The following is a 14,240-nucleotide window of genomic DNA, read 5'->3' as shown; positions in this document are numbered from 1 at the left end:
TATCTCTACATAGAAATATGTTTATTTAAAAAAAAAAAGACAGAAATTAAATATAAACAAGCCTCCAAGAAGTGCAACTAGAGTAATATCACTAGAGTCAGGCAATTTTGCTAGTATGAGAATGCTAGCCTTTACTCCCACAGTGCTTCTCCACAGAAAATGAGCTGATTTATTACGAGAGTCCAATTAATTGATTTCTTCAAAAGATCTGTGGCAAAAGGCCTCATAAAAGCTGCTGCTTACAGACAACAATATCCATCATGAATTAGGGCAGGCCCTTCAAGGGCTGGTTAAGTTTACTTCACGTTTGCCATTCCAGGACCTTCTCATCCCCTATTTGTACCTGGCTTTACATCACTGAAGTCAACAGGACTGAAGACAGTGGGCACAAAGTGAAGCCCTGGGTGCTGGCTATTGTCGTATTGGAACCTACAAAGCTGGGCTTTGGCTGGAAATTTCGTTGCTGGGCATGGAAAGCAAAACAAAGGGACTTCAGCCTGACTCAGTAACATGGCAACTGATGGTAGGAGAGCACAGAATTTCAGAGTCCAACTTAACAGTCTGGTAGGTCATTCATCATATTTTCAGATGTAATTATCTGCTGCAGCTCTCCTCAAAAGAACTGTCTCTGATTAATGTCCAAGAAGAGATAAAACCATTTAAATATAAAGATTACTAAAGTATTTATTTATTTCCAAGAAAAAAAAATCTACTGGCTAACTTTGAAAATAGCGCACAAGAAATAAAAAGCTTTGGAAACAACAAAAGGAAACACAGAACTATTATAAATACAGATCTCACTGTTGCCTTCTTATATAGTTCTCAAGAGCATGGAATCACACCGTTGTATAACGAAATGCAACAAAATGACAAATTCAGATCTCTATCTGATGACTGCAACTACCCTTCTGTGCAACAGAAACCTGAATGTTGGTTAAGTCATTGCAAGATACAGATCAAAACTCCATACTACTTCTACACTCATTTCCACATAAATAGCAATATCAAAATAAAGAAAGTTCAAAGAGAAGGTTGTTATTTTATTTTATATGCGTAATAAAAATGTACAAATGATAAAAATATCAAAGAAAAGTAATATATGTCCTTGTAAAACCAAAGCACACTGCCACAGGAGTGAATTACAGGTATTACTAACACAGCAACTCGAGCTTGCACAGCAAACAACTACTTTACAGAACCCAGTTTTTCATTTTAATGATCATTAAAGATCACAAGAAACAGCCAAGAGTTATGCAGTATCCTCAGCAGTGTCCCTGTGCCATGTAAAGTGCATTTACAATGAGAAAGCAAGAAATTTAAATCCTCATATACTCAATTCTGCAATTTGCTGTTCACATGAATCCTGATCCAGCAGTCAAGCAGCTGCTGAGCTTAAAGTGGGTAAACAGTCTCAGCTAACTGCCTAATCACAGTGCCCCATGCTTTTCAGGTCAAGTGATATAGTGTGAACCTATCTCCAATAGAATCAATGAAGAAAATGACCTGGTATGGCAGCAGCACCATATTTTATTAGCCCTGCCCAAAACGACAAGAGAAACTGATTACTTCTAACTTACTGCGGCGGAAGCTAGAACGTGAATTTACGGGAAGTCAGCCACTCTGGAATAAAGATGGAAAAGTTACCTCTTATTTATGGCAAATTAAGAGCCTACACATCAGGAATTACTGCAGTTAGCTGACTACTGAGAGTTGCTTCACAGTTACTCCTTTGTTTGCGCCCATGCCTTAAAAGGCATTAATAACCTTGCTATTTTGAAGTGTGCATGTTTCCTGGATTTGAGGTTTGGGGCTTCCGTAGCCATCCAGGTTTTTAATGAACCACAAAAAGAAGGGAAATCAGGAAAAGAAAGAAAAGTAGAACTTTACCTGAAGGCCCTCTATGGCTAATCTAAGCATGCTTGGTGTCAGCTTAGAGGCCTGCTTGAAGGTGAAGTTGCTCCAGTCTATAATTAAAACAAATCCATTCACCTGAAGCTCAGGATCTTCTATCATGGCTTCCAGAGAAAGAAGTATGGCACGCAAAATATCCACCAGTGTGTACCTGTGAATGTTAAGGGGAGACTTGATTAGGCCAAGTGTAGCAAGACACACAGAAGAGCCCAGATCAGAGACTGTCAGAATTTCTAAGTGTTATTCCCTCGTACCATTTATCAAAAATTTAAAAAAAAGGAATGCACACCCTCAAAAGTAACAGGAATGTAAAGCTGGGAAAGTCTCAAAAGCTCAGTTAGTTGACTTCATCCTCTGAGGCAGGATTATATACATTAGACCATTAGTGAGCCAAGATAAACTCAAAAATATAAATCACCAAGGAAACTTTGAACTTTGCTGTAGAAGGTAGTAGTGTCCTAATCTGCCTAAATATCTACACATGTAATTAAATGTCTAAACAAACATATCTGTGCGTGTCTGTATAGATGTGTATGTGTACAGTATAGGTATAGGCATATACGTATATACTTAAAATTCCCTGCTATAATGTTCCAAAGAATTAAAGTAACAACTTCCACATGACAATCTGATAACAAAATGGGATTTCCAAATGCTCCATTGTCCTTTTCTCTGGGTAATGTTTACTCTTAAATCTACAAAGGGTATTGCAGAATGGTCAATACTCAATTCAAGGATCTTAAAAGCAAAAAAAAAAAAAAAAAGTACACCAGGGTTTTGGAAGGTCTCCGTTTAGAAGCATTATCAACCTATTAAGACTTAATTAATTTCCTTCTGAACGCTTTTACAATCAAATTATGTGGTTTTAAGAGTAAGTTTGGAATGTGCTATTCATTGATTCTAGCACTGTCTACATTAAATTTGAGTTTACAAAGATGCCACAGCAACTGTGCATGTTTTCCTTGCAATAAAAAAGGTATGTAATTATACATTTTACATATATGCCATAATCTTTTCTTAGAGCAATGATCTTGTAAAAGAAGATATGATTCTGTACTGTTTTAAGTATTCTAAGTCAGTCTCAGTGCCAAATCCTGCTGAGTACAATCGCTTTTCTTTTTTGATGCTAAAGCAGTTAACACAGCAGCTGACTATGCTAAATATATAAGCAATGTCATCTTTAAACTAAAGACTGGAAGACCAAAATTGGTCATGTAATATCAGTACTAATACCAATTTGCAGTTTAGCTTATTGGGATTTAAAAAAAATAAAAAGTGAGAGACACCTGAATTATTCATTTCTGAAGAAATATGAAAGTCATAGCTTAAGTTCTGGGGTTTTTTTCCCCAGGTTAGTGTTGTTCTGTATGCAAAAATCTTGAAAAAAATGTAAGATAAATAGTTCCTGAAAAAGATCGAAATTTTCCTGTCTGCACCATAATATCAGATGCAGCATTAGAGTCAAAAACAGAAAATATCAGATGAGCGAATGTTCCAGAAAATAAAAAAGACAAATGAGTCTAATTTTTAGAGTGTTTGTGCTAATAAATTTTTTAAATAAGGCCCCCTAAAGCTCTCCCATGATGACATCCAAAATCAGAAGCTCTCAAAATCATGAGGCCCCTGTGAAAACTCGGTAATACTGCAAATGTAGCAAAGAGAACGTGTGCCTATTTAGCAATTACATTAAATTATACTAAACTCTACTTGCTTCAGTATAAGTGCACTATTCAGTTATAAACATAACTATATATTGAAAGTATTTGTAAAACGAAATAATAAAAATGAAATTCATCTGGACTTGCTGACCTAGTACATTTTTCTTGTTTTTCAGCCTTCTAAAACTCAGGGCACCTCCCAACTATGCACTCCTAGTAAAGGGCCTAGCAAAGGATCATGTAAGTGTCAACCACCTGACACTAATGAGAAAAACAGAATGTATTTATTTTCCCTAGAAAAGAAGTTTTACATGATTCTCCTCTTCATTTTGGAGACCTTTATATTGTTTTGAATTTGCTTTTGTTTGCTGGGATAGGAGATTTAAGATTCTCTCCACCTTTTTATTTTTCTGAGTTTAACTTTTTTCTGAGGTCTTACTTTTCTGAGATCTAAGGCTTACAAGAAGTTTGGTATGCTCTCCCATTTTTGTTCAGACTTTTTTTCAACATGGAAAGGAAAGAGAACAAGGAAAACTATTCTCCTTAATTTCCCTATGGAAATCTTCAATAGTCTGAAATTCTCAATTTTCCTTTGGCAGGAAAAGAAAGAAAGAAAGAAAGAAAGAAAGAAAGAAAGAAAGAAAGAAAGAAAGAAAGAAAGATTTCTGTAAATGGAATTTTATCCAGGAGGGGGAGGGAAGAATGAGTTTTAAAACTGATTTTGAAGGAAAATGTTCAAAACCTGCTTAGCATAATTCCATCATCAAAGAATTATTAGGCCAGGACCCTGTTATTGCAATAGGTATAGTAAAAAAAAAAAAAAAAAAAAAAAACTGGAAAGCCCTGCCTGCTCTAGGTAAAACTCCCCCTGGGAAAACAGGGGCCAGTATGTCAGAGGCAAAGTCTCAGGCATTACACAGCTTACAGCTACAGTCCCCCAAGCCCAACTGCTATATGCAACATCCAGTTACCCTGGGAAAAAGCCAAAGTTGCTGTTGAGGCCTTTAAATGAGCAAACAAACAAATACCCTCAGCACCACAGTGCAAAGTACAACCTGAGGAAAGATGAAATCATTCAGTGGTTCTTTCCCAAACAAGCTGCATGTTAAATGGGACATTTAGGGAGTGTTTTGCAGGATCAAGCCTACAGAAGGTTTTACTGGCATAAAATAAGACTGATTTCGTGCACCAAGCATATTTGCAGATCAGCCTACCTGTCTGATACAACATAGTTGTTTAAAGACTGTGGAGGGCATCTAATCAAAGTGGGTACTGAAAATCCCCTGCATAACCTATGTTTTGTACCTCTGCTAGCATCAGGATAAAAACATGTGCAGTTAGCCTGAGGGAATGAGGCTTATGCAGTCTTTTTGGGAGTCTGCAGGGGGAAGCTCAGAGCGAGGTCAGCTGCCTCCCCCTCAATTCCTCATGAGCTTCACACCCACTAGTACACTCCACAAGGTAACGGAGGTCTCAGAAACACTAATTTTTTTTCACTTTATGAAATTAGAGATAACCTGTAGGAGGCCTTCCCAAGAGAAAGGCTGCACAGTGAAGGAAAATTATTAAGTATCAGAAAAGTCTTTGAGAAAATAGCTATGTACAAATGCCTCAGTGGTAGGAAAAAATTTTGAGTTCATGCTTACAGAAAGGGACATGAGAAATACTCAGATCTTAAAATTAGTCACAATGCCACTTGTTACTTGGGCAGCCCCATCCATTTATTCTCCAGGATGGCAGTTCCAACAAAGCAGACGACTGCTGCAAGTTCCTTACATTTGGTTCCAAGAAGATTCACAAGTTCCTAAGATTGACTTCTAATGTCCTCCCTAGGAAGTCTCAAAAAGACATCATATGTCTCAGATTAATGGCTCTCTAGTCTCTTGTAGCACGAGGCTGCTGGGTATCTGGAGTATAAATATTCTTTGTTGGTTCAGGCCTTTAGGGCAGTCCATAAAATGTTTTTATAAGTGCTATATATCAGTACATATGTATGTGTATGTATATGCATATGTATACATATATTTCTACACACTCACATATACACCTAATGATGTCCTGAATTCATTCAAGTCAGTGACAAAACTGTCAGACATCGATGAGATTAGGATTTCAGTCACTATAGAGAGTAACCATGATCGTAGGGCTAGGTCTCCACATATCCACAGCATATTCCCCATCATCACAATTCTTACTACAGGTTATCTTTGTGTAAGTATAAAATACAGTCCAGAATAAGAATGACAATATTACATGTTTACCCCCCGAGCAAGACAAAAGGCTCTCCTCTCAATGAAAACAAGCCCTAAAGAACAAAGATCTAGCTAAAAGCAAGAAAGAACACTTTCTGTCAGAGGAAGGTATCTGAAATACTCTACACCCCAAAAGACACATTAGGAGTATACAAGGACATGTCACTCACAGTGAAACCTCCCTCCCCCCCACTCATACCCTTTAGGTCGATTAGTTGAAAATAGAAGCTATCCTTCATCCTGTAAGGGACCTCTTCTCTTGGTTTTGATACATTCCCTATGTACAGTACAGAAAACCAGACAAGAAAGACAAATACATTAGTGGATATTTAAAGTAGCTTTTACTCTGAACACATGCTGAGGCAAGCCAGAAACGTAAACCTGGTGAGATAGATGAAAACTTAGGTGTTGCAAATTGCAAGCTGAGTATTGAAAATATCAGCTGAACAGCCTGAGCAAATGAAATATGATTAAAGAAACTATATTAAAGCTTTCACATAGCACAGAGTTATTTGTGCAAAGATTCATCTCTAATCCACTCCAATCCCATGTTTTCCAACATTTCACCTCGCTGCCGCTACTGTCCACGTGAGCACCAGGACGTAAGGAAATCTGAGTACGCAGAAGTCCCTCCAAAGGCTTTCCACAAGCTTTACCATAACATACACTCCGTTCTCAGCTGCACTTTAGAGACTTGAAAACCCTAGGTGTAAAGTGGGGAAAAATACTTGATGCAGATGCACAAAAACCACATGCCAGGCTAAACTACAGCTACGCTATTGCCCTATAGTGAACCGCAAACTAATCCAAATCCCGTGCACTGTCTTTGCATAGTCCCATACAAACGATCCTCTGGGGCAGTCTCCAGAGAGGCACTAGAAATTTAACCAGTAGGTACATATGGATGTCTGCAGTGTTATAGTGGACAAATAACACCTTGAGAAGGGGGGAACTGTTTTTAGCAACACCTATGCTGTGGTCTTCCTGCATTAATCATTCCACGAGGGGAATATTGGCCAAAACACTTCTCTTATCAGCTTTGAAAGAGGTATGATAAAACATAACTCACACCTTCATAGCTAAAAGTTACTAAACTCCCGGTGAAAGCTAAACTTTAAATCCTTCCTGAAGTGCAATTCCCTTGAAAGCTGATATACCACTTTGAGGGATTCTTGCGTTAGTTCACATTTAGGAAACCCCATTTTTGTAGAAATACTGCACCCAGAGTGCTACATAAGAGGTGATACAATAGAGAATCGCTGTTTTAAGATAGGCTTATATTTTATTGTTCTGCAGACTACAATCAACTTTTACAAACTCTGATATAGGTAGGTAGTTTATTTTTCTTAAAAGAAATCTCTCTCTACATAAGAAAGCCTCAACACTAGCCTACCCTATCCTCTGTATTGCATTGTTGAAACATTCATTCCACTCCAGATAATTTCCATATAGACACAAAACTTCTACAAACAAAAAGCGAGCAAAATAGGATAAGCTGCAAGTAAATGTGAAATAAATTTGGCCCAAGACGGCTTTGATTGCCTTTATACTTTAAAGTAAAAATATAAAAAAATAAAATAGACATATTAGCCTTTAATTTTAAGAGAGCTTAGCACCCAGTCTGAAGGGAAGATGTTACTGTTTTATTCTTATCAATCTGTGCTAAATTACAGCCACAGGGCAGCTCACTGTTAGCGCTCAACAGAACGTGTCAATTTTGTACAGCAATATTCAAAGGGTTCCACAAATAGTTTTCACTTGACCCCAATGCCCTTCAGTTTTCAGGACGTTTATTTTGGGGACAGCAAGCCCTTGTGCTCTGGTCCCAGTTTTAAAATGACCGCTCCAGTGCTGCGAAGTGAGCAGGATGCTTTGGGCCTAATTTACTACAGTACATGTCCTACAGTAACCTGGAGTTAGGCTGTGCAGAAGTAAAACCTGATTTATTCATAGCTAACTTCAATCACTTTCACTTGTTTAAACAGATTCTTATAGGACGTATTGTAGCTAGCAAGGTATTACTAATACCTAGGATAATCTACAATTTTATGATTAATTTAAATGCATTTAATGGCCCCTATTTATAGGACTATACCTAATTCAATAGAGAGTTTAGACAACCTTTTTAGCCCAGTTGTTAACGTGAAAAATAAAAGCTGGAAGAATGTCATCGCATATGTAATGCATTCCTCATGACCCTCTTCTGTGTGAGTTCCAGGCCTGAGTTCAAACGAGGTGGGGGCTAGTGTGCGGATACACTCTGCTACCTCTCAAAATTGTTCATTCAGGTTGACTTTGAAACAAGGAGCCTGGAAAAGGCTTGACATGCTAATAGACACAGTGGCAGCAATTCTTTCAAATGCTTCAGCATGGCTACCATTTCTACCATGACAGCAACGGAGCTTGCTCAGGTAACGCCTCACTACGGCCATAATTCTTTATTTAACTCAGAATACAGCAACTAAAACGATTAACTGAACTCTTAGTTCTTCGTAGTACACTTCACCATGGTCTTTCACCTTAACCTGTTGGTTCTGTGGTCTGTGCACCCACTTCATTCCCAGAGGTCACTGTGATTCCCACTAGGCCAAGAGCAGAAGAGAGGGAGAAGGCTGAGGACAGAAGTTTCATGTCAAATCCAATTACGTCATCTATTTTCAATATTTTATGTCTCAGTGATGTAGATGGCAACCACCATAGCATCTGTTTAATTAGATTCTGGTTCCAGCCCATTCCCATGTGCATTATCTGATTCATAACAGCTGCCCTATTAATTCTGTGGCTGACATGCATCCTTACTGATCTCAAGAAATCTTCTGTTATTTTGAAAGTTAAAACTGAGCGGAATGAATCTGCATCTCTGGATGCAAATTGATAGATAACTAAGAGAAACCAATGGCAAGTGTTCTTGGTTTGAATTTAGGCCAGGTCTCTCCTGAAGGTCTCAAACACGTAAGGAATGCACAATCTGTCTTGGAGACTCATCACCATTCTGGCAGGTGACAGTTTCTGTCAAATGAACTACTGTGACATCAGGGTTTAAAAGAGAAAACTGGCTGAGTCTCTGAGCCGTCAGCCTATTTCTGATCTACTCTTCTGGCTTAATATTTTCAGAATTTCATTGAAATAAGAGCCCTCACAATACACAAAGGAGTATCTAGAAATGATGCCTCAGATCTCCTTGGCTTGTCAGTCTGGGTACAGATTTGAACTCCGAAAAGCTGGGAGACTGAAACTTTTCTTATTAGAGCTATTCTGTTTAAAGAGTAGCAACAAGTCCCAGGGATCTCATTCTGAAGCTAAGCACCACTGGTGTTGCACAAATGAACAGAAAATAGAAACAATTCAAAGATAAATAACTTCACCAGATTATTTTTTAGATTTATCTTTAATATGGTTCATTACTCCTTCTATTAGCCCCGAGTCTAGCAGTCACTGCCATGGATGAAGACTCAGCTCATCTAAGTTTTATATAAACATTGATCGAAAAGATGGTCCTCAGCCAAAACATTCACAGTCTAAACATAAGTGATAATAGGTATATGTGGACACATGGAGGAAGCTAGGAAACAATAAGGCAATATTAGTCAGTAAGAGAAACTGTATAAAAATGATAGTGTTTGCACTAGTTAATAATAATTATTTGAAACTTATTACTTTCAAACATAAACTGACTCTATTAACCAGATAGTTTGTTATTGTTAAGTTGTTGTTATTAATAGTAGTATTACTATTTTATTTTGTCATACTACGTCCTGCAGAGCTTGAAAAATACCCTACCAACTCACCTGCGGTTAATAGTGAGCTGAGGAGCAGATCAGCCTCCTAAGGGCTGCAGAACTTAAGCTTTCATTTAGCTGGAGGAAAAGTTTCTAGCACTTCTGCACATTAAAGCAAATAAGTGCATGCTGTGCTCCTGAATCTGCCTTTTTCCCTGTCGTAAATTAGCTGAGGCAACAGCAGAGTTAATACTAACAAGTACAGCAGATTTTCATATCTACTGAGGATGTTCTGGGCTCACTGGGTTACTATGACACAGACAAGAACTATGTACTGTTGCACTTTTCTTCTGCTCAGGAAAGTTCTGAGATAATTAATGCAGGAAAAGATCTCAAATAAACAGCATCAGAAAGCATTGGGTTTTGTAGTGAACTTGCGTTCAGGTGCCATGAAGCATACTGCAGGATAGGCATGACAACAGAGAGCTGAAGTTAATCGTACTATTAATGAAAAAAACTTCATACCAGCACCAGCTGGACACATTAAAAAAAAAAAAAAAAGATTCATCAAATTCAAGTACACACCTACAAGCCAAATGTAATTATGAATCAACAGTCTGGAAGCTAATATGGAAGGCTGATTCCTCCCCAAGTATGAGCCAGGTTTCTGGAAGGAATGACATCCTTCTTGACTTTCCTAATAGCCGAGACAGGAGGCAGAGTTAAGTAGGGTCCCATTGAAAAGCTGCTGCACTACTTAATGTACTAGCCTTCACCTTTCATTTTTCTGTTTGTTTTAAATACAACTCTGATTTACTTGGTCAGATGGTAGGACATCTGGTACAGTTTTCAGGCCCTGCTTTAATGTAATGATTTAACGTCTAGTGCACAAGCTTGTTTTATCATAGGAATTTTTTCCCTCCCACGCTTTTCTTTCTAATTGGAACTATGTAAATCATAGACTGCTGGTGCTATATAAATCCTCTATAGTATGTCTGCTATTCATTTAAATAACAAATTGCCACTTTTTGTTTCAAACTGTTACATGCTGGCCATAATAAATTGTACACACATGCTATACTAAATTTGGAGGCATGCTGTTCACTATTAACTTTTTTAAAAGTTTGTAAAACATACAGAGAAATCCTAACAAAACAAATTTTGAAGAATGATCCTCTCAGTGTTAGTGTACAAGGAGCGCTGGTTTACACTCTGTAAGCTCTCTGTCAGTCAAGAGATAAGTTTAACACACAATGTAAAGCAACTCCAGTATTGAAGTTGAGCGTACAGTTATCTTCCAGGTTCAGGTAATTGCTAAACACCAGATAATGGAAGGCGCTAAATTAATTAGAAAAGAAAGTGACCTAACTCTATTCCCAGATCTGTCACTGATGTCTTATATACCTCGGAGCAAGCTACTTCCCACAGCTGGGTTTCAGTTCTCTCCCCTCTGACTGATTTGTCTACTTGAAAACAAGCTCCCAACTCTGGAGGCAAGGTGTATGTCATGCATACTGTGCTTAAGAGCAATGGGGACCTAATTGCAAACATGGCCATTAGGTACTTTGGGGTACTTCAGGCACTTTGCTATTATAATGTAAATACGATTAATTCCATGAACAGGACTTCATGGAAAAGACAGAACAGAATGCAATAAATTTACTGAGATGACAGCTGATTTCACGTAGTTTAAATATCAGCATATCTGTAATTAAGAAGAGAATAAACCAACCCTTTTCACATGTCAATTATTTTTTGAAATGCTACTTTTCATCCGAACTCAAATTCTTAGTTTTCTTGGGACTAGGAATTAATGATCTGAAAAGTGTCACATAAAGTTTAGGGTTTTTTTTTTTAATATTAAGAAATAGTGGTTTACAATAGGTCAGACAAAGGAACGTGGCAGAGGTATAATTCAACAGAATGTTTAAATATCTATTTATTTGCAAATTCTTCCTTTGGGGATTTTTAAGAGTTTGGGTTAGGTGTTTATTTTAATTAAAAGTTGAGCTTGCCCTTATGTGGGAAATAAGAAAATAAAGGCCACTCAGAGCATCCTTAGCCATGCTATGCCTGCTTCCCTACTCAGCTTCTTTGGCTCCATCTACTTTGTTAGCGTGGTCGTGGGCACAGTTTTGATTTGTGCCAAATAGCATTCCCCCAGTCCCCGGGTATTGGGGTTACTCATGGGTTAGGAAGAGCCAGGAAACATTCCCAGGACGCAATGTGGCCATCCTGTTTTGGAGAGGAAGAAAACATGCTGTGCCAGCTGCCCTCTGAGCTAGAGCCCAGTGCCTGGTACATCTACTGACACAGTCAGCCAGGGAGACTGCTGGCCACAGTGGCTATCGACATAGCCTGCAAGAGGAGAGCTACACAAATACTTCAAGAGCAGGCTTAAGCGTGCTGATCTGCCTGATTGTCTCCTTTCTATCCACGCTGCTAACAGTTTGTGTCCTCCTCATGTTTTAAAACAGCAGAGCTTGGGATATCTGCACAGAGCACTCAGTTCTCCCTGTGCCCAGCTTGTATGGACTGCACAAAAGAGTTCTGGTTCATGCAAAGACACCATGCAAGACTAAAGTTTTCATGCTGAGAAGTGCTTCAGATTTTAGCCCTGCTATGAAGCAAGAGCTTAGAGAAGCTGTACAGCGCTCATAGGAGTAGGTTTTAGAAAGTTCACTCTCAACAGATTCACTCATTTACATGTACTAAAAGTCAGCCAGTTTTGGAGACTGTAATTTTTAGAGTGCAGGAGAAATTGGGCATGGCACTTAATGAGGCATCTTTAGAATAACCAAATAGTGTCACATAGCATATAGCCTATCACTAAAAAGAAAGGGCCTTCATTGTAGACAGTTCTTGGATGAGCCTGCTAAGTCATCTTCAGGCTACTGCAGTCCCAGAAAGGACTTTGAAGGATGGGACTGCACTAGCCTCCTTCAAGTTGCTTTGCTTGCAAAGTCCATGTTTTCACTTAGATCCATATTATACAGGCAATTTATATTTAGAGCAGTGTAAGTGGGAAAAAGAAGTGGTTACTGTAACTTCCATCCTGGCATTTCCAGATGGCTCAGGAAGAGCTTTCTTTAGCTGAGGGAGAGGATGCAGAGCTTAAGCTTCCAGCATAGGTAAACTTTTCAGCTTCAAAACCATGATGGATACTCCTGATTTGCAAGCAGCATCTCCCACTTTCTCCTACTGAACTTAGGCAGCTCAGTGTGTATGCTCAAGCATAAAGAGCAGCACAGCAAATGCAGCCGGCCTTTGTCAGGCTGGGAAAGTGCATCATCTACCTTGTCTGCTTACTTCAGCTAAGGGAGAGACAGAAGGGTGTAAACCTCAAATCCCTCATTTAGGAGGGGCGGCTAAGCAGTTCCTGCTTTCCTTACTAATTTCAGAGCCTAAAGGATGGGAAAGTTGCAAAGGGCCTAAGCCACAGAATTTATTACTTCTTTCTTTCCTCCTCCCTCCCTCCATGCTGCAGCCCAGCCCCCTTCTGGGTAGAGCCGGGTGGTGTGCCCTTGTTGCCCATCCAGCCTCCTTTTGATCTGGTGCAGCTTTTCCCACACATCCCCCCGGGGAACGAGGGGTTAAGGCAGGCAGGTGGCTCTGCATTTACCTGCTCTGGTCCCAGTTGGCAGCAAAAAGGACGAGGATCTTCCTGCCGTAGTGGTCCAGGTTGGCCAGTCCCCCGGGGAAGCCATCCTTCAGCGCCTGCTTGATGCCGGGGTCTGTGGCCTTGAAGCTCTTGAACATGTCCAGGTTCTGCTGGCGATACTCAAAGTACTGGGCCAGGAGGCGAAACGCCTCGAAGTGCTGAAACTTCCTGGCCCGCAGGAAACGCAGGATGAAGGCATCGTCGGTGCGGAGGAAGCCGATGTCCGGGCGGGTAATCACCATGTCCCGCACCTCCTGGATGTCCTGGTGCAAGGTGTCGGGGTTCTCGTTCAGCTCCAGCCGGGCTTTCTCCAGAGTCTCAGGGGACAGACCTGCCTGCAAATGAGTCATGGTGCTGCCCTCCTCCTCCTCCTCCTCCCCCCCGGTGCTGCCTGCGCTCCTCAGCCTCCCGGCAGCCTGCGGGCGGACCCCTGCCCCCCGGCCCCCTCTCCCCTAGGGGACGGGTCCCCCGGCACGGCAGGCAGCTGCTCGCCTTCCTGCCCCGCTCCCTGCCCGGTGCGGCTCTGCCCAGCCCCGGCTCCAGCCGCCGCAGCTCGCCGGGCAGCGCCGGGCGCCGCCGGCCGCAGGGGCAGGTCCCGCAGCAGCGAAGCGAGGGGCTCCTGGGCCGGCCGCCCCCGGGCAAGGCTCTTCTCTGCCCCCTCCCCCGGAGCGCGGCAGTCGCCCCGCGGGCTGCTGAAGGAGGCGCGTTATCTCCGCGAGATGCCGCCGTGCCTGCCGCGGGGTCCGAAGGGCCACATGATCCCCCGGAGCGAGTCCAAGAAATGAGATGAAATCGGCCGGACTGCACCTTCGGGATGGGGATGAGGGCTGCTGGTCTCTCCGCTCGCCTCCCCACCCCCAGCCCTGTGCAAGCAGTGATCTCACCCCCTGATGCTGCAATCGCTAGCGAAAGGGGGGCCCGGCTGCGAGGCAGGAGCGAGCGATAGGGAAAGTGGCTCCCCGAGCCGAGAGTTTCCAGCAGGGCTGTCTTTCCAAAAGCAGGACCATTTACGTAAGATCAGTGCTTGCCTCGGTTCAGG

General features: G+C 41.0%; 1 protein-coding gene across 1 annotated transcript in view; it reads right to left on the bottom strand.

The window, feature by feature from the left end:
- CLVS2 (clavesin 2) overlaps positions 1–13,626 on the bottom strand; it is a 53,532-nt gene extending 39,906 nt beyond the window's left edge. Inside the window, exons 1-2 of the mRNA XM_009678216.2 lie at positions 13,163–13,626; positions 1,888–2,062 (exon numbers count right to left, since the gene is read on the bottom strand). Coding sequence (XP_009676511.1) covers positions 1,888–2,062; positions 13,163–13,551 — 564 coding nt within the window. The 5' untranslated portion in view covers positions 13,552–13,626. The remainder of the gene's footprint in view (positions 1–1,887; positions 2,063–13,162) is intronic.
- Positions 13,627–14,240: the final 614 nt, after the last annotated feature.

The sequence above is a fragment of the Struthio camelus genome, chromosome 3 (assembly GCF_040807025.1).
Source record: "Struthio camelus isolate bStrCam1 chromosome 3, bStrCam1.hap1, whole genome shotgun sequence".
NCBI lineage: Eukaryota > Metazoa > Chordata > Aves > Struthioniformes > Struthionidae > Struthio > Struthio camelus.
Note: the sequence above shows the minus strand (reverse complement) of the source record. Positions and strands in the feature narration are given on the sequence as shown.